At 40.2% G+C, this 27,334-nt stretch overlaps 1 protein-coding gene across 9 annotated transcripts in view; it reads right to left on the bottom strand.

Annotated features, from left to right (window-relative positions):
* Positions 1-27,067, bottom strand: part of TENM3 (teneurin transmembrane protein 3) — a gene marked incomplete at its 5' end in the record, with an annotated part of 433,573 nt that extends 406,506 nt beyond the window's left edge. For 6 of the 9 annotated variants that reach the window (XM_080797211.1, XM_080797212.1, XM_080797213.1 and 3 more), the window contains 2 exons: positions 6,778-7,056; positions 26,836-27,067. In XM_080797211.1, coding sequence (XP_080653337.1) covers positions 6,778-7,056; positions 26,836-27,067 — 511 coding nt within the window. The remainder of the gene's footprint in view (positions 1-6,777; positions 7,057-26,835) is intronic. The other 3 variants (XM_080797217.1, XM_080797218.1, XM_080797219.1) reach the window with 1 other exon arrangement.
* Positions 27,068-27,334: the final 267 nt, after the last annotated feature.

The following is a 27,334-nucleotide window of genomic DNA, read 5'->3' as shown; positions in this document are numbered from 1 at the left end:
ACAATTTTACTGCTACCACTGTGATTTTTCAAGGATATCAAAAACACATTCAAAAATCAAAATAGCATACATCATCAGTTTTGATATGTGCATAGAATGCTTTACTTTGATTTCAGCTCCACAATTAAGAGAACATTTAGAATATAAAGAGAGAGAGCCTATACTCTTTATACTTTGAACAAAAATACTTAGAACACAAATTGAATTTTGTAGAAATGGCAATATTCATGTGAAGAGAAGCAAACTGCCGAGAGGTTCTAAAAATCCTCTTAGGAGGGGAAATATAAATGTATATAAATACCTATATGATAACAACAAAGGCAGTGGATTTTATAGTCTCCTTAAATCCAGTTTTATAAAGCTAAATTGAAAAAATTAATTTAAATCATAGTTTACTGTGCTTGAGTGACCTGCAACGTATCCATGAAATAAATATATTTCATTCTCAAATGACATATGGAAGCTTTTGTTAAGAGAATGACAAGTTGCTCTTAAACCATAAATGTATACACAACAAGGCAACATAATTATTTTTATATATTAGAAGCTATTTGACTGTATTCTGTAAAGCAGCGCTCTAATTCTGAGCTCGATTTAGCAAGCATACAATGTCTTACTTTCGCTGTTTCTGGCATCCCAGAGCACCTAAAACATAAAATATAATTTATAACAACAAAGCACGCCAAAAGTGACCATTACATGCCAGAAGAGAGCCCATAATGGAATTTATATACAAGTTAGGGTTTAGCATGTGTAATAGAATCTCGTAAAATCAGAATAACACTGAGACATCATTTATTTCTTGCAGCAATGGAATTCCTTCTTAATTCTTCTTCTTCTTTTTTTTTTTTTTTAAGATTTTACTTATTTATTTGACAGAGACACAGCCAGAGAGGGCACACAAGCAGGGAGAGAGGCAGGCAGAGGGAGAAGCAGGCTTCCCACCAAGCAGGGAGCACGATGTGGAGCCGGAAGTGGGCCCCGATCCCAGGACCCCAGGATCATGACCTGAGCCAAAGGCAGATACTTAACGACTAAGTCACCCAGGTGCCCCCTCCCTTAATTCTTACAGTCAATTTCCAAAGTAACCTGAAAAGCTCATGGATAAAGTTGAAGTCATGGAATTAAGGTAGGCAAAATCATACACCTCTCTTCAAATGATCATCAGAAAACTCAAAGAGCCCCTTTGTGAAAAGAACCAGGCGAGAAATGGTATCTGCGGCGTTGCTGGAAGCATCACAATTACATGACGTAATGGGATACTCCAATGTCATTCAAGAGTTTCTCCCAAACTACTCCAGAATTTAATCGGTAATAGAAGAGCTACACCTCTCTTACCTAAAGCAGTCTCTCAGAAAAAGCAGAGAGTACGTCGCCCGCAACTTGGACTGCGAAACAGCGAAAAGTTTTCTGCTGAAGGATTGGCTTAAACATTATCCCTGCAACAGTTCGTCAAATTGGTTTAAGAAGTGTATCTTTAAAAAAAAAAAGTGTATCTTTTTCCTTTTAAAGTATAATAACTCAACTTTTAGACTTTATCTATACCAAAAGCAGACTTCGAAAACAGTATTTCAAAGGACAAGTAAATCGGTTCCTTGAAATGTGTTAGCTGTACAAAGCAAGTATCTATCACACCTAAAAATATTGCCCTTTACTGTTACACCCTCTTTGTCTGTCAAATTGACCCTTAATACTGTAGTATCGCGCACAATTAGTGTGGCATTAGCGGGGTCCTACAACAGGTATATTGCTAAGACCCCAGGTGAGAAATAAAGTCTTCCAGGAATGATTTATTTTATCGTGTGAACTGATGAGCATCAGTTAAATTGCCTTTTAATTGACTGGCTGTCTAAGTAACATGCCTTTGAGGGAAACACTACTTTTGAAAATTCCTTTGGCCAGAAGGGGAAGGAGCATGCTGAAGTCTTTGAAGTCTACAGCCATCAGACTAATTATCAGCACCATTCAATGTACATTCATTTAATTACAGTAAATTAAAAAGGATGTGGGATTTGGGAGAAAAATAAAAGAGTCAATAAATGGTGACAGAAATTCCAGACTATGCAAATTATCAGTGCCTTTTCTGGAGATCGCCAGCTCCCTCTCATCTTGCCACACAAATAAAACCAACGCAGACAGAGGGAGAGTAAAAAGGAGGGGGGGTGGGTGAGAAGGAGGAGAGACGTGCTATGGGCCAAAACTATGTCAGTCCTTGATATTGTTTACCTAACTTCATCTTCATTGCCACTTAGAAAGGAGATGTGATTTCCCACTCTTTACAGATGATGAGAAGAGCACACACTTCTTTGGAAGTTACTAGGTTCCAGGCACTGTTCTAAGCACATTATAGATCTGAACTCATTCAATCCTCACAATGACCTTATAAGGACTGTATTCTACTTACTCTTTTCTCTACTTTACCTTGTGGAAACTGCAGCACAGGAAGGTTAAGGAACTTGCCCAAGGTCACACAGGAGGTGGTGGGACCAAATCAAACCCGGGAGATCTGCGCCCCCCCCCCCCCAACATGTTCTCAGCTACTGCCCCTAGCAGGTGCTTTCGAGGTCTGCAATCATGATGAGGCAGAAGGGGAATGGCAGCTCCTCCTGGTCTGTCCAACTTCAAAGGTCATGGCTTTCCAAGGGGCATGAGATTGTGGAGACAGGGAGAGGGGGGCCAGATGAGGACCCCCAGCAGGGGAGCCTCACATCACTGGGACTGCTGTACATCCGACAAAGCAGCAATGAGAATGGAAAAGTTGGGAACTCGAGCTCTGGGTGTTTCAGTAGCCAACAGCCTCAGAGGCGAAATGAAAAGACCTAAACCCTGAGCGGGCTGATTCTAAATCCAGGCACCTTTCAGGATACCACACCGCTGGGTGACAAAGAATGTTAATATGTTTGGCTTCTTCTGGGAAACGATGCACAAACATTTTTAAAGCTTAAAGGCTGATGTCTTGAAAAAAAAAATCCTTTGTTTCTGATATTTAAATAGACAGTTGGAATTCAGATCAGATGACTTGCAGAGCTGCAGAGCGGAAATACAGCCAGGGATCTTTTAAGGATACATCAGAGACAGGAAAGACGCTCAAAGCGACCCCGGGCACACTGGTAATTCTACCTTTGATTAGGGCAGCTCATCGTGGTTATTTTCATAACCTCCCAACAGCTCAACAGAACTTCCGCTTCCTACGTGGCCACAAACCACTGCCCCTCCGCTCTCTGCCCTGGCGCACCGCAGCCGACCAAGAAGGACGACGGCCACCACAGCAAGCACGGTGTCGGGAAGGGACTTCTCCCAGATCCTGCACTCGGAACAAGATTAACGTTTGGAATCCCATACGAAACCCAATAGACCGGAAACATTTGTTCCTCAAAACGCTCTGTAACTTCAAACCCCCACGGCTGGTGAAGAGTTAGTTTTGCAAAAGAATACATTTTATCACTCGTTTCGCGTCTCTGCTAACACGGAGATGTGTGACATGGTCCGAACGTTCTTTTACTCTTGCGGGATGCTCGGGCCATCAAAATTTCATTAGCCTCACAGCAGTGCTAGCGCCTTCTAAACTTGAACTGTTGGCCTCTTTATCAATAAATAAATGAAACCTAATCCCTTTTAGTGACTAAACTCTTCTTTGAAGTTCTAACTAGAACATTGGGCGCTCGGCTTGCATAATTTTACAAATGTTGAATAACATTTCTTTTTCTGGGGAAAACAGCCTTATTCACAGTTATTTCAAATGATGAAAACAGTCAACGAGAACTCCCAGGCTAAACCGGAGAAAAACAAGTCGGTGTCTGGTTCCTAAATTAGTTTCATTTTGGTGAGTTATTTCACACATGTCCTTCTTGTTTCGACCTAGAGGGATATAATGGAACTTCCAAGGACGCGTCTGAAGCTCGTACAACACTGAATGATATTAGACAATTAAACTAATGAAAGGCAGAGGAAAATATCACTGGGAAATCAATAGTCTTTCAAACTTAGAGAGCAATGAAAAATAACTGAGGATAGAATTGAATTATTTTAGTAATTTTATATTAGAAATATTTGACTAGAAGTAGGAAAAGTAAAAAAAGTAATAGTTTTGGGGTTATTGCTTTGAAAGATGTTAGAAGACCATGTATAGGATTACAAATTTTAGTGTTTCCTATAATCCAGTTTAAGAAAAACCATAGTTTTTATATCAGAAAAAAAGCCTCAACGCTCTTGTTTCACTCCACAATTCAATAAGTCTGCTAAAGATTTCAGAAAATTATGCCTTTCCACCTCTTAACGCAATTATATACTATCAATGGAATCTTGCTCATTCTGACTAATCACTGAAAATTCAGAACAAATAAACTAATCTGAAATGTTCCTACAGTCATACATCCTAAATCCATGCGATAGCCAATGTTCATTAAGAAGCCATATCCATATCTATTTTATTTCCTCTTTTGTTTTCTTCCCTTGGCTGACCTCATTGGGAGTTCCTGGACCATCAAAATGTTTTTTTAAAAAACAACCACAGCCAAACCTTGGGGAAAAGAGTAAACACAAGTTTAAGTCATCACTTGCCCAGCTCAACAAACATTGTTTTTGACACTTTATACTCTTAACTTGGCTGACCTGTTTACTCTCAACAAATGCTACCAAATGTTCTGAATTTCAAGGCAGGGCCCTTGACACCCTCTTCCTGTCTCTCTTCATTCTGCTGCATAATCACCACCTGGAGAAAGGAAAGAGTGCACCTTTTCTTGCCTTGACATCTCTCTGAACAAGGTCTATGCAATCCTGGGGGAAGCAGTTCCTCCTCTACGTAATGATAATCCATGCAAATGGTGAGGGCAATGGTGGGAGAAACTCAGACTTCCTATCCTCCTTCCTACCAGTTAGTTATTTTATACTGTTAACTCGAAGTTGACAATTTGGTAAGTTTCAGATTATCCTAAAAGAAAAAAAAAGGCCTGTTTTGGGGCATTCACTGTGGGATAGCTTTAACAGGTATAGAATCTTAAAAATCATTACCTTCATTTTACCACTACAAATGCAGTAACGGGATACATTTGTTATTAGGGAGAAGTAAGAGCTGCTACAAAGGTTGTGGGTGGAAAGAACAAGTTGACCTGGTGTGAGAAAATATGTAATGGATACAGGTATGGATATGATGCGGAGAATCAGAACCGAATGCCTTCTCTTGCTGCCTTCTACTCTTTTCTATAACTACCATAAATTTTATCATGTATTTTAGGGAAATCAAATACCGAGCGCAACATTTGAAGACAACCATTGTACCTGAAGGTTTGGATAGATGGAAAACAAAGTTGACACCAAATCTTACGCATCTAAGGTTAGTAACTTCTGAATACACAATGAAAACTGATATAAATACAGGTTATACTGAGGTGAATGGATTTGCTCAGGGAAATGCTGGCAGTCTCATCTGAAGACTCATTTTGTCAGAGAGAACTGTCCTTGTTTCCTGTGTGGGGTTGGAAGGAAGCCAGCGTCCAGCTAGAATGGACACTTCCAAAATGAACACATCGAGTGTGTATTATTAATTGATCTTGATTTTGGTTTAGTGCATGAAAGTATTCTAACATAAGAGAAGACACTGTTTTCGTTGGTTTAAATTAGACTTTTTTTCATGACTAGTAAGGACAGTCATAATGGGAAGCAACAGATACCACTTTATACTATGACTTCGCTAAAACTGAAGGCTGAATGGACCCGCTTTCCTATTGCAAAGCCAAGTTGACAAAGTTGCTCAATAAATAACACAAATGAAATCCCGTCGGGGAAACAACCATCTTTCTTTTCAAATGTCATGCAAATCTTCCATTTTAATTTTCTCCTTGCTTCTTGATGCTTCATATACACAGAGCATCAATAACTAGATTGAAGTCGCAAGTGCAATGTTAATATTAAATGTTGAAGGAGAAATGTCCTTTCGTTGTCTGGTATGTTGGCACTGATGCTCCAATGCTTCTTAGAAGCAATATTGACTAAAAATTAACTTTCCTTTGAAATCTATTATTGCATATAAATGACCTGTTTTTATGATCCTGCATTAGCTCTAAGAAAAAAGTCCCAATAATTCATAAAGATACCTTTCTTACAATATGTAAAGTTGCTATTTAGCCAGCCTAAAATCTGATTTTTGTGCGTAGACTTCATTGCATAATATTTCAGTCCCCAAAGTGCATCGAAACCATACTTGCCCTCTTTACCAAACTTTCATTGACTCTCATCGGCCAGTGAGTTTAAAGCATGGTCAAATTTGTTCTTCCATCACTTGAGCCCTGTTAATAAACTATTCTGTGTGCTCCCTCATCCATTCTAAGGGCTATCTTCGGGAGGCATCTACAAAGACACCTTTGATTACCAGCTGGCTCTGGGGTAAACTTTTTCACCACGGGCTTTGCTACTTCACAGAGGGTACGAGGTGACGTGGTCCCAGATAAGTCAGGTAAGTCCAAGCTAATCTTTTTATTTTTTTTCTGTACATAATCAAACTGTTTTTCAAAACTATAGCTCACACATCATAGACCGCTTGCATAATTTAACAATTGGATGTCGAATATTGATTTTTTTCTGGGAAAAAATAAATGCACCATTCAAGGACATTTCTTGAGTTCTAGTGCATCAAAAAGGAAAAGAGAGGAAGAAGAAAGAAAGAAAGAGAAGGAAGAAGGGGAGGAGAGAAGACAGGAAGGGAAGCAGGCGCCCATGGTCAACGAGAACAGACAAAAGCACCGAAGGTCAATACGATAGAGCAAAAAACATGGCACTTACCACTCTCACTGTCGGACTTGTTCTCGTGCTCCGTGTCTGTCAGGGTGAGGGCTGAGTTGGACCGACTTGACAGGCAGGAGCTGCGGCCCGATTTGACCCCCCTGCCCCAAAGTCTCATGGCATGCTCTGGGGACATCACTGCTTCATTTTCCGTATCAGCATCTGACCCTGCACTGATAGAGTAACCTCTGTGAGGAAGCCCCATTTCCGCACAAAATGCCAGTCCTCTTCGAGTTGCTGGTTCACAAACTCCTAACTGCCTTAGGGTAAAATTCTGTCCTAATTAGGGGGAGAAAAAGATAACAACTAGTGAGTATATGTTTCATTTTTTTTTTTTTTTAAGAACTCTCCCTAAAATAAACACTCAAGCATTTCGGTTTTCCAGTTACGGGCCCCAGGGGTTGACATCAGCCTCGAGTGGCATATGGCCAAGGGGGCACAGTTAAGGGAGGCTGGGTGGGGGGGGGGGCTCCTTGGCTGATTTCCCACACACCCCCACTGAGAGCTCTTCTGTCGACCACTTAAGCCCATAAGGACCTCGAGAGAGAGGGGCGAGCCAAGGAACGTGGACCATGACAACTCAATCCAGAGAAAGGACTAGTTATCAAGGACAGAATTTCATTCAGTCACTCGTGAAGCAATGGAAATTGTCAGTTATTTCCTGGGTCTTGGCTCTAGTCCTAAATGTTGGGTTTTTTCCCACCTAGATGTCACTCCCTCGGTAGAGAAAAGAGAGTAAGTTACTTGGTAAGTAGAAACAGGGGCTTGGAAAGTCTTTATTACATCTTGCCCCCTTAAGTTAGCTATGAGCATAACCATATAACCTGTGCGTGTGCATACATTCACTACATTTTGGAGTGTAATATCTTGAAAATCTGCAGACATCTGACTTTCTAGACATTTTGCTTTAATAAACACCTGGAAACATCTGTATTGATCAGAGTAAACCAATTTTTTGCAAATAAAATGCACTCTAAAGATAAAGCCAGAGTAATATGTATTTAAAAATTAATGATAAAATCAAGTTCCCTGAAAAATAAATGCCTGTGAACCCTACAGGCCTGTACAAATACATTGGAGCTTAATAAAACTCATGGCAAGGCAATAACTTCAAGTCAAAGTATTTAAATTAGGTGACACTCGAAAATGACTCCTCTGATTAATGATTTTGCCAATCGTGTGTTTATTCTTGAAATTCCACATATATTTTATCATACTATGGATGAGAAGAGAGAGAAATATGTTTGCTTGTCTAATGCAGATATATATGGCTCTTCCTTTCTTGTCTCTCATTGGCATGATGGAGTCTGAGTTTTAGGTACCAACCAGACTCAAAGTACATGGAAAGAACAACTGTTCACAAAGACTGATTCAGATGCTGCCGTATAATACCAACCTTTTAAGAATATGAAGCATTTCTATCACTCACAGTTTTCATTCCCCTACTTCTATCTCTTCAATCTACGAACATTTTAAAGTTAATTGGCTGGTGTGAGATGTAACATACATCATATTTTTTTTCAAAAGAGGGTATCATAAATTTTTTGTGATAATACAATAACATGTGAAATCTTTTAAGAAATGAGTCAAATATAATGCACGATATTGTATGTATTTGGTTGTAAAGATATCAGTAGCCTTCAGGCCCCAGCACATTTTAACTAGTGTGGTTAATTGCTTTATTGCTGTGGTCATATCAGAAGTTGGAATCAGCTTTATCTTGGTCAGACTTCCAAATGGGTTCTGACAAGGACACTCATAAATAATGAAAATCAGTTGCTACAATTAGCTACAAATCAAACTGCTTATCAGAGACATTTGAATAAGTATCTGAACGAAAAAATATGTCAGAAAAAAAAAAGAAGGAAAAAAGAACCCATGGAAGAGTGAAAAAGTGAGCAAGTTTGATGAATTAAGGCACAGTATTATCAGTAGTTTTTAAATAATTAGCGTAGCTTGTACTCACAAAAGAAAATCCAAAAAAGGTCAATGTCATGGTCAATTAATGGAACAGTGGCAGAAGAACTTACCCACTGTTCTTTATACATCACATATTAAATGGGGAGAGGGTGGGGAGGGGTCTAAAACAGTTACATAGCACCACTAAACATAGTGACTTTTCAAAACAAAAATACTAAATAATTGTTAAGGGGTGAAAAGGGATGATAAGATCCTCTGCATCTTTCCTCTACTTTGGGAGGTGCCCATTGGAGAATAAAAATAAGAGGGAGATTAAAAGCAGTTAAAAACTCCTTTCTAATCTCTGAAATGCAACTGAAAATATCTTCCACATTATCGGCTTTTACACTGTTAACATCTTGATGCAAAAATCTATGAGGTGAGGGACAGCGGAAAGCTATCTTCAGTATCTGTTATCCAGGTATGGAAACACGGTTCACTTCACACATAAATATATCCAAGGCACCGTCCCTGTGAACCCATACGTGTATCCCGAACTCCTTCAACATCTGACCCTCTGAAATCACTGTCTCCCAATAATTCAAAACTCTCATAGGCTCTTTCTGAAATGCAAGCTGGAAAACAGGTAGAAGCAGAGGAGCCCCTATTCGACTGCTTTCCCGGATTGAAAGTTGGCTTTCATTTCCTCTAGGAAAGAACATTAAACCTGACCTCCACTCACTAGCTCTGCTCCAGTCACTTTACTCTTCTATTTTTTCATCCTTCAGGGCTCTGGTGACTTGTTTTAAGAGATTCTTTCTGTAAACGTGACTGCCATAAAGCAAGGCTAATGAGAACGGCTTACAAAATAAACACCTGGACAAACGTAATTAACAATCATAGAGAAATGTACAATTTGACCATCAGCAGAGGATCATTTCCAAACAATTTTAGAACACCGCTTCACCACTGTTAACTTTTCCTTTTTCTTTATTCAAAAATATCTCTAGCCCAGACCTGCCTCAGAGCTTCGGCCCGATTGTTGCCAATTCCCCTCTTTGGTTTTAAGGATTCTTGCTTGTGGGATCTCTTGTTTTAAGGCAACACCCCTGGGGAGATCTAGCAATCAAATGAGAATAAATTAGTTCTAGCATGTTATTTCCCACAATCTATCAGTGTTAGCAAGATGGGCCATACTTACGGAAAACAAATGCAGTTTCGACAAACAGGGAGGATAGTGAGAAGAAAGGTTTCTGACTCGGGGAAGAGAGACAGCTGGTAGAGGTATCATGGAGGTGGGAGGGCTGGGCTGGGTGAGCCCTCCTCGGGAGGGCTTTAGGGCAATGTAGGAATGTGCAAAGAGAAAGGCAGAAAAGATGCTTCTGGAACTAGCTAAAAACTTGACCATCTTGCTTTGGCTTCAAGAAACACAAGAGATAAGGATACATTTATTCGTATTTTCCAGGGTTCCTCCGGATTGTGTTCTTTGCACTGGTTCTAACTGGTTCTTAATTTCCTTCTCTGCCTTTTAGAATCTTTACGTTAATCCTATTGAGCTGAAACTGGTGAAATAAATATTTATCTCCTACACATTGAATTTTGGTAACCTTGGCAGTAGGGCCGACCCAGAGTTTCCCACTACAATCTGAAGCATTACCCAAACAATAAATTGCAGCCAGAATAAAGTATACCTAAGCACGAGAGTCATTGTGATCACAAGGCAAGGTTAGCTTGGATCGGATTAGGCATTTGAGTTTTACGAACTCATAAATTTGAAAATCTATGAAAAAAACTGAATCAACACAACGTAGGCAGGTTGTATCATTAAAAAAAAAAAAAAAAAAAAAAAAGTTCACACTTTCAAAAAGGGAGGGCAGGTCTGTGACCAAGTGGGCAGGACCAGATAAGAACAAATGTTTCAGGTTCAGGTTGGCACCGAGCAAAGCTACCCCTTCAGGAAAAGAAAGGGATGGAAATGAATGGTTTAGCTGCTTGGCCTTTTTCTCACACCGCATCTATAACCCGGTCAAGGCAGGGAAGGATTTTTCAAAGCTCAAGACCAAGGGATGTTCTCCAGGAAGCGAGACACCCACTACCTCTGCGTGAGTGGCAAAGGAACAGACTATACTTTTGGGTGGTCCAGTTCTGAACTCACGGGATTCTCTTCCCGCCCAGAGTCTAGAATTCTCTAGATTTTGCTTCTTTCTCTCTCCCTTGTTTTTTTTTTTTTTTAAACAGCTTTATTGAGACATAACTCATAAACCATATATCGTGTCCATTTAAAGGTGCAAGTCGGGCGCACTTGCTCAGTGGGTTAAGCCTCTGCCTTCAGCTCAGGTCACGATCTCAGGGGTCCTGGGATCGAGTCCCGCATTGGGCTCTCTGCTCGGTGGGGAGCCTGCTTCCCTGCACCCCCTGCCTGTCTCTGCCTGCTTGTGATCTGCCAAATAAATAAATAAAATCCTTAAAAAATAAAATAAAATAAAATAAAAGGTGCAAGTCAATGGTTTTTAGTATATGCCTTATGGTGTGTAATTATCACCACAACTTTAAGACAAGTTTATCACCCCCCAAAGAAACCTTGTACCCATTATCAGTCACCTCCCATCGTCCCCCTTACCCACTCATCCTAGCCCTAGCTCTAGGCAACCACCAATCCACTCTCTGTACTACAGATTTGTCTATTCTGAACATTTCAAATAAAAGAGACCCTACAGCATGTGGACGTCTGTGACCGGCTTCTTTCACTTAGCATAACGCTTTCAAGTTTCATTCCTACTGTAGTATATATCAGTATTTCATTTTTAGGGTCCAATAGTATTCCATGTGATGGAATATATCGACAATAGGGAAAAACTTAGCAGGTCTGACTCCACACGGCTCTCAGATCGTGCCCACAGCCCCAAGATAACCTCTGGACTTCAGGGGCTGAATTCTGCCTCATTCTGATGTTAAGTCTCCATCCCAAAATGAACACAGGTGTATGTTACATCTATGTTACATCTGTATCTTTCCTCATGGATAACTGAAGCTTTCCTACAGCTCTTTTTCATCAAGTAGATGTAATCTCAACCCCTGTGATTATAAAAATCCTGTTCTGTCCTGCCCTGGGGAAACAGATTTGAGCTTGCTGTCCCATTTCGTCCTCTGGCTGCCCCCATAATAGACAGTTTGCTTGCTACACACCCCAGGTCTCTGTGGCTGGCTTTGCTGCCCATCGGGCACATGGACTTGGGTTCAGTTACATATCCACTCATCTGTTAATGGACGCTTGAGTTGTTTCTACTTTTCGGTTATTATGAAATACTGTTAGGAATATTCGTCCATATATGTCTTTGTGAGAGGTATCGCTGAGTCATAGGGTAGCTCTAGGTGTTATCTTTGGGAACCCTGCCAGGCTGTTTTCCACAATGGCTGCACCATTTTACATTCCCGTCCCAGTGTATGGGGCGGCCCTATTCCTGCGTATCCTCCCCAGGACCTGTTATTATTGGTAGATTTCCTGTATTACGCTGCAAGTTTGCAATGGAGACCTGGGATATAGGTTGGTGGTATTGAAATTTGGGGGACAAACTAAGAACTGTTGTTCCTTTCAAACAGTAGTTGATTCTGGGGGCCTGCTCTGTGAATTATTATCATTTTATGCTATTACTTTTTCTTTGCTTTCTATTATGCGGATTTAGTCTTCGAAAATGGTTTTCTATCAAAATGAAAACTGCTCTTTAGCTCAGAGAGCCCACCTTTGAGACTAAAATCACCTGCTCTTAAACATACATGGACCAATAACGATTCCCATGGCACTGTTGCGAAAATTAAAATAACTAGAATGCTCACCAGAAGGGAATGGCTGAATACATTATATGTAGCCCATTTGATGGAACATTATGTGGCTAGCATCAACAGTGAGTCTGGACCTATATCTTTGGATCTGGAGGGAAGCCTATTATATATATTTTAAGCAAAAAAAGAAAAAAGAAAAAAAAAACCCATACACATACAAGTTGCAGAATGGTGTGTACAGTCTGATTCCATTTTTGGAAACTAAGAGAGAGAACCAACACATTATGTGAGTGCTTATGGTTTTGAGTGTGAATGAAGGTGAGGAAGGCAAGAAAACTGTTGTGATGATCATTTTGAGGGACTGCAAGTGAAGGAAATTAGTGATTTTCTATTTTATAGTTTTGAATTTTTACTTTGCATGATAATTTCCTTAATTTAAAAAATAGAGTAAAGAAGAACTAGAGCCTGTCTCCTTTAAAAAAAAAAAAAGAAAATATATGGTTTTTTTGATTTGCTCTTTAATAGCTACCATTCAATAATTGGAATTTTAACTTACTAGCTTCTCTCGGAGAAGCTGGCTTTTAAATATCCTTCCTCGTTAATTGTAAAGAAGCGAAGCTCTGTAAGAAACATTGGAGCCATGTTTGTCTCTCATTTCCTTTCTGCCCTTTCTTTTGACATACAAGGCTTTCTGAAAAGGAGAATACCCATCCATTTCTTCTGTTAATAGCAGCGCCCAAAACTGAGTTTGGGAAATGGATAGAAGAATCCATATACATTCAATAGACAGAAATAAAATAACCTATAACTCTCCTTAAATATTCTCCTTGGTGGTTGTGAGTTTGGATGGATTATCCCTTCTCAGGCACGGAGTGACGGTTCTCCAAGGGCAGGGCGGAACACAAGACTACAAACTGGGCAAATATTTCTTACTTGATGCTTGCGGAATTAATGTCCCCACCACCTTATCCGGAGTTCCCTTTTTTGCTGTGTTTGCAAAATGATAAGAAGATCATACAACAATAGAAATGTATGTAACTTTTTCCCCTTTGAGACTTAATGCATATTTTATGGGACAATCCAAACGCTTTCACCTTCTTAAGCTAAATTTGTCACCGTTTGAATAGAATACCCATCCTTGAACACGCAACAGAAATTTCAATGATGATATAATCTCAATTTACGAGGCCCCTGCACAAAACTGCATTTTAAGAATTAACTTCAAATCCCGCTAAATACCTTAACTGCCCCACCCCATGTTATACTGTATGTAAAATACAAATACCGTTCAGAGCTTGCTCCCTTTATCTGTTGCTGTGATATTAACATCCATCCCCACAGACTGAAAATCTCAAATTCTTAGAAGACAGAGAACTCGACCGCTGTATGTCATAATTATAATCTGGTTTATTACTCAAAACTCGAGTCTAATGGAAGCCATTGCAGGGTGCCCCAATGGCATGCATCCTGAACTCGGTTGGGAAGGTCACCTGTGTGCCAATGAGTACAGGAGGCGGAGACGCCACCGTGAACTTGGGGAGGAGATTGGGAAGGGAACACCCCAAGTAGATGTGCAGGCAGAGAAAGCCGGGTTAGAATGAATGGCCCAGAGAATCCACATTTTCTTCAAGAGAAGCTCTGTAAAGCTCTAGGGGAGACAAACCCAGAAACTGAATTGGAGACTTGTTGGCTCAAATCAGAAACGCGGGGTCACGGATCTGCTGACTTCTAAGGAAGGAGCATCTTCGTGAGCCCGAATCACAAAGGATTTCCGTGTCCACCACGAAATAGTGCCACTTGGATACCGGCGGCCATTTGTAATTAGGGAAATAACCTCCCAACTGGTTTTTATCAAAAGCATTCTGAAATGAATTTGCTTCCTATTTTCGTGTAGTGATTATTTCTTTGGAACAATCCAGGACCCGGGGACGATCACATGGCTCCCCCCTATCTGCTGGTATCCGAGCCAAACGGCAGTAGGTATTGGTATAAATATGCATATGGCCGGGCGTGAAGCAGCAGGTGCTTAATAATTGCTACCAAAGGCACCGCGGCGATTCACAACGTGGATCCAGAACCGGCCACGTGGCGAGGACCGGATACAAAGTTAGCAGGAAGCCGGGGGGCTCAAGACAGCAGACCAATAAAGGCCGAGGCAGGGGGAAAGGATTACCCCCACTGTGGCCGGAGGAGGGCTGTAAGCTACATCTATCTACTCACACCTTCTGGTAGTAATCTACAAAGCAGGTTGGCCGCCCGAGTCTGAACGAAGCACTTGCCTCCTTAACGGCCCAAATTAGTTAACAATCGGTTAGGCAGGGGGGCTAAAAGAGGGAGCTCGGAGGAAAACATGAACGTGGAGTGATGATAAACTGAAGCTATTTAACTTGTGTCTTTAAGTACAGAAATGGAAGGTTGAGTAAACATGACCGTCTAAATCCTTTAATCCCGCCGCTGACATTTATAGTGACTGAGAAGGATTAATCATTTTGATCTCTAAATGAATCATTTTAAGTAGTTAATATTTAAAAGTAATAAACTTTGGAGTTGTGGTAATTAGCCTGGTGGATCTGATTAATGCTTCGGATTTTTGTCTTTCTTCATAAAATCCTACTCTCACACAAAGGACAAAAAGTTTTCTCGGCACCAGTAAGTATTTCAGAAGTATTTCAGCAAAAGGGTTTCGGATTCCTTTCATTTTTGTGTGATGACAGAGGTGAGGGGGAACACTGGGGAAATGAAAAGTTTGGGGTATAACTGGAAATTCATAGCAGCATAAAGTGCTGAATGGTAAGACCATATGGTCATATTTCTTTTGAAGTCTAGGATCAGTTCCCATCATTCACTATAATGGCATCCAAGACTAAACTAAATCTCGGTCTTTAAAATTAAAAGCATTTTGCTCTTGGCTCTCAATTCTTCCTCTTTCACAATTTCCAACATGCTGGAATGTTTAATATATTTTCATAATGCAAAAAACACAAATAAATAAAATAAAAAGAAGAGGAGTAAGAAAAAAAAAATGGATGCATTCCACTTCACTCCCGAAGCAGGATAAAATGGTATAGAAAGACACATAATTGGTATCTTGAAGTCACGGTTAATACTATTTTTACATTGCCCGATGCTATTAGTGACATTCTAAAATGATATGTACAACCTTCATGTTCTACATCTAAGAAATATGAATCTAATTCTTTTGACCTCTCTGGGACATACAGCACACAGAAAGATTTTTAAATTATTTATCATTTTTGTAATATTCTAGCAATAAAACCGCTCCCCTCCCCTGAAGTAATCTATACCTAAGAGCTAAAAATGGGCCTTTTTCTATTTGGAAATTGATGAAAATGTTTTAAAGGCATGGTCTCTCCCCCTTTGCCACCAACTCTTCATTCTCTCCCTCAGCACAATCCTGGATATGTTGTGGATGCTATTATCCTAATGGGCAAAATGTCTTTATCCAGCAAAACATTAGAGTGCAATGCCAGCAAAAGTTGTTTTTAAGAGGATTGTGGTTATGGTTCAGTTGAGACAATGTGCCTCTGCCCAGGACCCAGTGCAATCTCACCCCCCGGCTGAAGCTGGATGAAAAGAAGAAGATAAACCCTAAACTTTCCATATTCAGCTACATGTGCAGCCAGCTTCCTTCCTTCCTTCCTTCCTTCTTTCTTTCTCACTCTCTCTCTCACCAGTTCTATGAATGGATTTTTGTTGTGTTTACTTTATATACCTTTATCAATACTTTTGAGTAAGATTTTGATTAAAGCAATTTGTAAATTGCTCTTTTGGGGGGGCTTCTTGCTAAGCCCCATCTTCAGAATTGTCTAGAAAGTCCTCACTTTAGGAATGCATTGTCTTCACAAGTTCTCAGAGATCAGTACAGTGGACCCTCGAATAACACAGGCTTGAACTGCTTGGGTCCACTTACATGTGGATTTTTTTTTATATGGTACAACCCTAGAAATGTATTTTCTCTTCTTTATGATTTTCTTAATAGCATTTTCTTTGCTCTAGTTCACTTTATTTGAAGAATATGGAATATAATACACATAACACACAAGCATACAAGTATATGTTAATTGACTATGTTACTGGTAAGGCTTCTGGTCAACAGTAGTCTCTTAGTAGTTTAGTTCTGGAGGAGTCAAAAGTTAGGCGTGGATTCTCACCTGTGTGGGGTGTCAAGGTCTCCAACACCCATGTTATTCAAGGGTCACCTGGGTATATTTTCCCATGACAACCACACACAGGAAGCCATGATGGGACGTGTAAGTCTATTAAGTTATCTGTATCTGAGGAACTGGATTAACAGCCCAACAGAGCATGACATTCAGCGAAGGAGGTTGTCTCCTTGAAAAAATGTGTTCAGGATTCCAACAGGGAAAACCTCTCACCACCAGAGCCTCTTCCATTAATTTTCTGCTTTCCAAGGTAGGAGGAAATCCCCAGGCATCCCACTCGTAGTCACGTGGTACACAAATGCTCAGTGATGGAAGCCAGGACGCGAGCTGTGCAGCGGGGGTGCGGGAGCTGGGATTAGCTACTGCCTTTCTCAGACCAACGGGAAAACAGATCACCTTTCCATGTGTTTACTGACCACTTGAATTTGCTCTTCTGTGAACCGTTTATTCATGCCATTTCCCACTGGATAGTCTTTCTGTTTTCAATTTGCAAAAGTTACTCTTAGTGTATTATATGGAGAGACCTTATATCTGTCACATGAATTGTAATCACAAGCCCCAATATGGCAGTTTTGTTTATGGCTTTTAAGTTTTAAGTTTAAAAAAAAATCATTCAAGCTTTTCTTTCTGGGTTTTCTGTTTCTTTCTTTCTTTTTCTTTTTCTTTTTTTTTTAAAGATTTTATTTATTTATTTGACAGACAGAGATCACAAGCAGGCAGAGACAGGCTGGGGCGGGGGGCGGGGGGGGCAGAGGAAGCAGGCTCCCTGCTTAGCAGAGAGCACGATGCAGGGCTCAATCCCAGGACCCTGGGATCATGACCTGAGCTGAAAGCAGAGGCTTTAACCCACTGAGCCACCCAGGTGCCTGGGGTTTTCTGTTTCTGTTAGAAGGGTCTCCCCTATTATCGAGAGGTACACGTAGTCTCTGGGGCAGGCTGTGTGGATTCACAACCACTTCTTCCTTGCCTTCCTCTGTTATAAAAGCTGGAAAGCAAAAATAGTATATGTTCCCTCTTCTCATGCCGCTAAGTGTAGCCAAGTATAACAGTTCTGAAAAAAGAGATGTAGGAAGACGTCTCTGGGGAGTAAAAAGAAACAGTCCAGAGTAGAGAAGGCCTTCTCACCTTTGCGTTTACTCTGTTTCAGGCAGGATTTATGAAAATGCCACAAACATCTGGGGATCCACGGGACAAAGGCCACATGCCAAGGATGACGGAAGGAACCTGAGTTCTGGGTGGCATCTTCAGATACTGAACAGTCTATACCCCTGGACTCCTTGTTTTGTCAGGAAAGAATTAATGGTTAGATGTCTAAGCCATTGTTTTGGGAACTTCCTGCTACTCGCGGGTCAAGTCGTTCCTCCTTTATTCCGTCTTTCAAATTAACTTCCAGAATTTTTTTTTTTTTTTGCTTTACTTTTTACATTTGTCTTTAATCCATCTTAACTTATTTTTGAATATGCTGAGAGATATGGGTCCAATTTTACATTCTTCCAGATGGATAGCCAGTTGTGCCAGCACCATTTATCAAATCCCACTGAATAGAAAAACCATTTTCTGTTTTATGCTAAATTTCCCTACATACTAGGATCTATGTTTGAAATTTTAGTCTATTGCACTGACAGACTTGTCTTTATTTATGCCAATATCATACAGATGTGATTACAGTGGCTTCATAGTATTTTTCAAAAGGTATTTGTTAAGGTCATTTTGTCCTCATTATTTGCCTTTTAAATATATTTTGGGTTATTTTCAGGTGTGTTCCTCCATGTGAAACTTAAGACCCCTTTCTCCAATTAAAAAATAAACCTTGACTTCTACACATGTATTTTGGGAGAAGTGATACTCTTAGGATATCAGTCTTCCCCCCTAAAAACATTGACTGTCTTCCCATTTATTTGGATCTTGTTTTATGTCTTCCAGTAACATTTTATAGATTCTTTCATATTAGGTCTCATACCACTCTTATAAATTTATTCTGAAGAGTTTTATAGTGTTTGTTGCTATTGGGATGGGAAGTGTTTTTCTGACTTCCAAATCTAGCCAATTTTTATTGAATAATTACTTAAAAATAGTATTTAACACGCACCCAGCATTTTTCTAAACAGTTTACGTGTATTAATTCATCTCATTCTCAACAAACTATAGATTGAAAACTAAACCAAATTCTACAATAGAAGAAAACTGAAGCACAGAGAAATTCAGTAACTGGCCCAAGCCAGTTGCTTGGCCGAGATGTGGTCACTTGCCACTCAGCTAATGAACGACAGATCTGAGGCTCAAACACAGGTCACCTGGATTCAGAACCTACACTCTTAATTACTGTGCTATATGACCTATGATGTCTATATATTTATCCTATATATTTATATTTATCCTATATATTTATCCAAGTACCAATTTGCTTCAAACTATATATTTTTTAACTTCTAGAGACACACAGGTTTTGTATGTATACACTTATTATATAATTAATAGAAGTGCTGATTTTAACTTTTTCCAAAACAGAAATCAATGATTTAATTTTCTTCTCTTACTGCAATTGCTAGAACATCTAAAACAATTTTGAATATTGATTGTGGGAGAGTAGGTGAGCCTTTCTCATGTTCCTGATTTTAGTTCAAATGGTCCTAGGATCTCACCAATTAGAAAACTGTTTAATTTTTTTTGATTGATCTTCTTATACACAACTAAGATATTTACATTTTATTTCGGTTCTTGTTTAACTTAGTGAGTTTAACTTTAATAAGGAATGATTTCTAAATTTTATCCCAAAACTTCTCATCATTTATTGATAAGATCATGTTTTTCTACTCTGATTTATTAATCTAATTATGTCAATAGACTTCTAACATTGAAAAATCCTCACATTATACCAAGGATTAGTAACTACTCGGTTATTAATTGGGCCTAGACCATTATCCTTTTGATACATTGTTTGAGTCTTACATGTGAATAGTTACCTTGACTAATTTTTACACATATATTGAGGATTAATTGCGATATAAACAGTCTTTCTTGTGTACCACTTTAATCAAGTTAATATTAAGGTTATTAAGGTTATGTTAGCTTCATAATATGAATTTCAGTACTTCGATCTTTCGTGGGTGTGTTTGTATATGTGTGTGGTGTTAAATAGCTTTTTGAACTTTGGATTGAGCTACAGTTTGAAGGTTTTATAAAATTCACCTAGAAACATGAAATTCACCCAAAGGAACAGTTTCCTTGCCATCGCTGCCCTTTCAGTCACTTTTCTAATCTCTTCTGAGCTAATTGGTCTTGACAAGTTTTTTCTCCCTGTTTTGAAATAGTTTGGGGTCAATCATATTTTGCTAAGAAAAAATAAATTCCTCTAGATTTAAACCGTTGTGTGCAACAGTCCCTTAGTTGTTACGTGGTCTTCAGTATCTCTATTTTTGTTCTCATTATTTTTTAATTGGGATCACCAGGGGCTTTCTATTTCCTTGGTCTTTTTAAAGAACCAGCTTTTTTGTTTATTTTTAATTTCAGTTTTATCTTGACTCTCTCCCTCCTCCATTTCCTTTGGTTTATTTTTCTGACATTTTACCCATTTCTTAGCATGTAGAGCGAATTCCTCTTTGTTGGCTTTTATTCGTTAAATATATTCTTTCACAATATATTTTTCCTATGATTACGGCTTTCTCTGTCTCCCATAAGCTTTGAAAGCAGAACGTTCTTTCCCTTGTGTTCTATTGCTTCTTATCATAATCTAGGGTTGCCATAATCCAAGGAAGGAAAGAGTTTTTGCTTGTTTTTCTTTTGGTTCTTTATTTCAAATTCTGCTGAATTATATGATCAAATGTTTTGACTTATAAAATCTCTACTTTTCTGACTTTTTTGATGTTTCTTTTTGTGGCTAAAAGCACAACCGGTGTCTGCCAGTATTCCGTGGAATTATGAAAATCTGTATCCCTTCCACGTCTGTACACAGACCTTAGCTGAAAATTTTTATTAATATTATATAATCGCTCCCTTATTTTTGTAACCTTTTAGATCGGATGCTGAAGATGCTGAACCAAAATCTCCCCCAATAAATGTAGTTTAACAACCATTTTTCTCTAGTAGTTTTTGCTTTACAAACTTAGCTACTACATTATTTAATGTGTGCAGTTGAAGAGTAGGCATCCTTCTGTCTCGTGCAGAAAGACATTTACTCTGTGGTCCCCTATTTCCTGTTTGGTGTTTCTAATAGTAAATTCTGTTGTTCCTACTATTATTACTGCCATTCTCGCTCTCCTTTTGTTTTGGTTGGTATTTACTGAATCCTTCTTTACCTATCTCTTTATTCTCAACCATTCTTTGGCCACCTTAAGTCCATTTATTATAAATGCTAGTAACTTACAAGCCAGTGGAATAGTTCTGTTTGTGTCAAAATTCAGTGCATTTACATTTCATGTAATACGTAATATGTGATATAGTAGATTTGCCTTCTTTCATCTTGTTTTATGGTTATTCATGATTTTACTTGTTTCCTCTTTTTCCTTGGAGCAGTTTTTGCTAAATTGATCAGATTGCTATTCATGCCCCTTTCCCCCTTGCTAATTAGGTAGGTCTATTGTACTTTTCTCATTCCGCTAATGATTACCTCCCTTTCCTGACATTCATATTCAAATACATGGTTTTCCTTATTACATGAATGCAAGGTAGCAATTATTTCCCTCCATTAAAACTCTACTCCATGACTGTTTCCCCCTCTCCCTCTTTAGGTGAGATTTTGGAATACATTTACTTTCCTCCCACTCCTGGGTGTTGCCAAGACAAGTGATCAGTTTTAGCTCTAGCCTTTTTTTAAGGTCTCCCTTGTAGTGCTTCTTGTACATTGCCAGTTGCTCTGACATCATCATTTGGGAATTATCCACACACGTACTGCGAAGTTGACTGCTCCTCACTGTTTCCTCTCCTCTACATGGGCGGGGATTGATTCAGTCCCTATCGCTCTCTTGAATCCCTCCTTAGATGGTGTACATTGCTGATAAGGTCTTTGCTGGTCCCTAACTATTTTGCATTTAGTCTGAGATGAATGATGTCTTCCCTGCACAGAGGATCCCTGGGTTGTGGTTCTTTTCTCTTTGTAGATGGTACTGTATTGTCTCCTACTTTCATTATTGTAGATGAGAAATTCATTGTCTTTTTTTTTCTTTTCTAAGCAACAAGAAAGGTAACTTGTTTTTTCTCTATAGGATCTTATAAAGTATCTTTCTCTCGAATGTTACAAAATTTCTCTAGGATGGGCTTGGGGGGGTGTGTATGTGTACATCTGAGTGTTTTCTTTTTAATTTTACTTGGAACTTTGTTTCTTGTTTTGAGTTCTTTCTTCTACTTGGTCTTTAAAACTATTAACTTGGATTTCATCAAGGAACACATACTCTTCTTCAACGAACCTATTACATTTTTTCATTTGTAAATGACGGCTCCTGACCCATCATGTGGTGGTGGTGGCTGGTTTTGTTGTTGCTGCCTTTCTCCTATGTGGATTTCTGTAAGCGTTCTTCTACTTTTTTATCTGGACTCAAGTTCTCCTCTTTGATCTCCGTTGCCCATTTTCATTAGCAATTTCCTGATTTGTTTGTCTTGTCTTGCACCCTATCCCACTTTCTGCCTTTTGGATGCCATTAAGCACATCCTGGCTTTCCTCGGGTGTCTTAGCAGTAAGTCCTATTAGACTCTAGAGACATCTCTTTCTCCTCTCTCTTTCCTTGGCTGGCACTCTCCCAATATCAGAGTGGAGAAAGGGGCCAAGGACCCCAGCTACTCCCGTAAGGCAACCTTCACTCCCGGAGGGACCATGGGGAGGGAGGTCAGCCTCTCCCTGATGCCACAAAGTCACAACTTTCTTTCTGATCTTCACCCCAGAGCTGTATCCCATTCTGAGCTCTCGTCTGACCCAAAGGGAAAAAACTACCTGCCTCAACTTTGTCCTTCAGGGCCCTATAGAATTCTAGATCTCAGTGGCACCCTGGATCACTGCTCAGCTCGGAGGAAGGAAGGAGTTGGCTGGGGGATAGCCAGAGGAGGCATCACTCAAGCCCCATCATGTTGCATTCCTGGACACATATTTACAGGAAAACTTGGACTCTTCCTCTAATGTTCTTTTGTTTCACAAAAGAGGATTACGCTTGGTAAGAAAGAGTATTTGTAGAAAAGATGGGCTCAGGATGCAGCCCAGTAAGCAGGTGAAAAATCACGGTCTGTGGGATCTACTGCACTTGAACTGGTCTAAGACCAGCGATGTGATGAGGGGAGAGGCAGAAGCCATGTTTACGAGAGCCGGGGACAGTGGGGTGCTGCTGACAATGACAAGTAGGAAGAGAAGAAAAATCCCAGAGCAGCAGGAAGGAAAAAGAAGAGTTTCTGGGGCTGGAAGCAAGCTGTCAGGGAAGGCCTGCGGTGAGCCACACTTAGACTTAATGAGTGGCCATCTTTGTCAATCTGCCCTTCTCCTTCCCTTTCCTACTTTGAAAATTCGTGTTCTAGTTTGATGTCAGGTATGCACACATACAGACATAACGCTATCTGTTTTTCAGATATAAAAATGGGTAACTTTCCTCCCCATTGCCATTCTACAAATGGAGAGTAAACGGTGGTCTTTTCATTTTAAAATTCTGCGATTCACCACCCAACACCAATTACTGACTGACTGACTGACTGGTAAATGTTCTTGGGTTAAGACTGTCTCAGGGGTGTTCTTTTCAGGCTCATGGTTCTGGGGAACAAAAGCATTCTTATTTCCAGACATCACCTCGTTTCCAAAATCACCCTCACGGACAACACCCCTTGTTGGAGTTGATAAGCATTTTCGTTTGGTTAAGGACACTATGAACAATGTATATAGTGCAGAGGGAAAAAAAAAAAGATCTTTTATTTTATCACTTCTCTAAAACTGTGGGATGATCTTCTGCAGCTGTTTCATGAGAACTGTGTCTCAGACCTGACAGGATAAATTCTCTTCAAAGATGAATCAAAGAAAATAGTATCCAAGAATGCAAAACAAGCCATTGTTACCCTAACCCCATCACACCTACAGAGAGTTCCACAGCTGCTAGAAGCACAACTATCTCCATCACCGAATAAACCACATGAAGAGATTGAAAAAAAAGAGAGAGACAGAGTGAGAGACCTTTGTGAGATCCAGCCAAATTACACATTATTGTGAAAATGAAATCATCTCTAGCTTTACGGTATCTAAACAGAACATGTAATTAATGAGAGGCACCTGCCAGTCAGGAAAGCCATGAAAAAAAAAAAAAAGATTAAAATCAAGTTTGATGATAGGCCACAAAATTGGTCAAGAAACATAAAAACATCATATTTTTTAGATTTGAATTCTCCATGTAATTGCATTAACAGGGGTTTCTACCTAGCCCTTCCTCTGGCTGGAGCGGCTTTTCCTGTGTCATTTGCAGACTAAGTGGATGGAGAATTGACAAGTTGTTTTAAAACTCCATGGACAAGCTAAATTAGCATGATTCTTTGGAATTGTTTCAAAGATCTCTGGCTACTAGCAATATTTTTCATCTTTCATTTTTATTACGTGTAGGATGTCAGGAGCTGTGGCAGGAAGCACATTTTGTCAATTAAATAATTAATCCCACAGCATAATAGTCAGTGAGGAAAAATTGACATTTGTCAGGTTCAAAGAAAAGGAAAGCCTGGGAGGCTTTTTCATTCTGCTTGCTTGAGAAAAACATAATCTGATGGCAGCCTTTCCTGAGTCATTTCCCTGCTACACTCGCTGCTCCTGCTACACACATCCCCTGTCTGGAACCGCAGGAGAGACAAAGTATCTGCAAATCGCCCCTCTCCCTCGCCCTCACACTCCCCGCACCTGGTCACAAATAATCCTATCAATCTTATTTCCTAAAGATGTCTCCGCCTTTCTCTCTACCCACACCAGCAAAACTGGCCAAAATTGACACCGACCAAGCAAAGGGCGATTCTCCCACGGAATTGCCCGTTTTTCTGCTGTGGTCCCCGCCCAGAGAGGTCGGAAGCCGAGCGCTAGGGCTGGAGCGGCCCAGGTTCAGGTCCCAGCTCCGCTGTCGTCAACCGCGGGGTGTCAGACCTCTCCATCTGGGAAAGGAGGGCACTACTGGGAACCCCCCCACCCCACCTGGGGGGTCAGATGATCATGCACATAACCTGGTTAGTGCCATGCCTGGAGCCCACTAAGGAATCAGCGCGTGTTGGCTGTCCAGAGCAGGACTTTCCATGTATGTTTTTAATACGGCCTGATTTATGAACGTGTCAGGTGGACGGCAGCCCCGTCACACTCCTGCTTTTCCTTTCTCTCCTGCCCTGAAAGCTCTCCTCCCTGCCCCCTCCAGCTGCTCCCGACAAGGGGCCTCCCTCTGCTGCCTCGCTCACTCCCTCTTTCCTCCACCTCCCCCCCCACCTTTTTTTTCCCCTCCTTGGCTGGCAAGAAGCTGAGTGATGGTACTCTTTGGGCCCCCAAGAACTTCGGTTCCAGGGTTTCCACAGATGGTCCCGCCGTGTCATCAACCACAGTCTGTGCTGGATTAGCACTGCCTAGGAGGTGAAAATTTCAGCTTGCTATTTTTAACCCGTTTAAGCATCCCTTGTGCTGCCAAAACTAAATGCTTGCTTGGGGTGGAGATGAGCCTCCACGCATCACACCACATGTGCGGAGTTGGTTTTTTTTTTTTTTTTTCTTCTAATGGTATCCCACGATGCACTTTTTTTTTTTTTTTTCCAGGAGGGCACTAAGCAGTTGTTTTTGTTACAAAAAGCAAGGCTTCACACTGGGTTCAGACTGCATGCATTTCACAGTACCTATGCGTTTTTAAATGTGCCCTGATAATCTATGTCAGCTGTGTAGACAATATGAAAGAAGAAAAAAAAATCAGGTTTGGAATTACAAGACGTGGTACAATGACTTCAAGTCCCTTGGCTTACCCGGAGAATGTATCTCGGATATGTGTTTTAGATTGTCCCTTAAAAACTAGATTTAAAAATGTTAAGCTGCTTTGTCCCCTTTCATAAACTAGGATACCTGTAGTATTAGTAAGACCAGCTTTAGGGAGTGAAAAATCTCTCTTTAGCAAATCAAATGAGTCTTCTTTGAGGTAAACTGGTTTGGGTGAGTGCACGCTATTTCAGTCTCGTTAGGATGGCTCCTTCCACAAAGTAGAGAGAAAAGAACCATGGAAAATTTCCAAAGTTTTGAATGATTTATTGCTTTATTACTTTTTCTTAAATTTGTTCCTGCTCAATATCAAACTGTTAGTCATACTGTTTGTAAGTTGACTGGAAAAGAATGACTATATTCTTTACACTTGAAGTTTAATTTATTTTTCCTCATTTCCTGATTAAATGAGCTAAGGGATGCTAAGTTCTATGCAAACTGACAAAGTAAGTCAAATGTAAGAGGATTTTATCTTCATTAGGAGTAATCTTGCCCCCATCTCAAAAATGTAGTAGAAGAAACAACATAGGACTACGGACACCACATTTAAAATAAGCTATTGTCTGAAAGCGTGGAAATTGATAGGTGTGAGATTGTGAAGTAGAATTACAGAAATCATTACTCTGCTGGTAGAGTATGCAGGCAGCAAACGGGGCATAAAAATGGTCAACAAATACATGCGAATGACCAAACCCTCATGGATTATGAGAAGCCAGGATGTTTAAAGGTATAACTTCAATGTTCTAGATTGCCTCCCATAGTAGTTGTGTTCAGAGCCAGACGGGCTGCGTGAGATCATTCAGAATAAGGTTCTTCCTTTCTAATGAGTTAACAGGGCTTTTCTCATCATTGTCCCCCGCCCTCCCCCCCGCCCCCCGTGCATCAGTTCCAACTGCAGAAACAATGCGTGTGAGCACCTTCATGAGATGATGAGGGAGCCCAGGAGACCTGGGGGTCCAGTTTATGCATACACGGGGTTGTGAGCAGAATCGCAAAGCTCACACACAAACTGTACAGAGTGATTCCCTCCATGTGTCAGCCCCCTTATCTGGGGTCAGTGTGCCTGTGGGTGGCCTTCTATCTTTACTCTGGAATACGAGGTGACCATCTCATAACTCAAAAATCTGAATCAGTGATAAGCCGTGAACTTGGAAAATCATCATGTCACCTCAAGTGGGGAAGAAAAAGCGACAACTACAAGTGGGCACCATCGGAGAGCACCATGTTTTATGAGAACCGTGACCTACCTACCTTGTCTGGTGTATTCGTCTGCCTCTCTGTGAACCAAATCCTTTACTCTGTTTCCGTAAAGCAGCCGCGAGGAATCATGATCAAAAGCTTTCAGGGTTTCACTGGAGCTGTAAGACTTCTGTGTGGGTACCCTACACTCTTCATTGTCCGCTGAGGAATTTGTGTACCGCCGTTCTTTCTCTCGTCGGCTCTTGGTCAGCGAGCAGTAAGGCCTACGTTCTTTCACATCCATACTTCATTCCTTCTGGGTGCACATCAGTCCTGCTTGGCACAAATTACACTCAGGGTTCAACTCTCATTGGCCTCTCTGTGAAGATAAAAGGTTTGCATAATGTCAGCATAATCTTCATCAAAAAACGGACTACCTTACATCTTTCTCAATCTGGAAAATGGTGGAAAGTAATACTGTCGTCTATCTAGAAAACATGCTTTCAACAGCAATAAAAAGAGAAAATTTGTGAAATCACTGTAAAATAGCCTGTATGACCAGGAAGTAAAG

The sequence above is a fragment of the Martes martes genome (assembly GCF_963455335.1).
Source record: "Martes martes genome assembly, chromosome: 2".
In the NCBI taxonomy this organism is placed as follows: Eukaryota; Metazoa; Chordata; class Mammalia; order Carnivora; family Mustelidae; genus Martes; species Martes martes.
The sequence above is the reverse complement of the archived record's forward strand: the minus strand, read 5'-3'. Positions and strand labels throughout refer to the sequence as shown.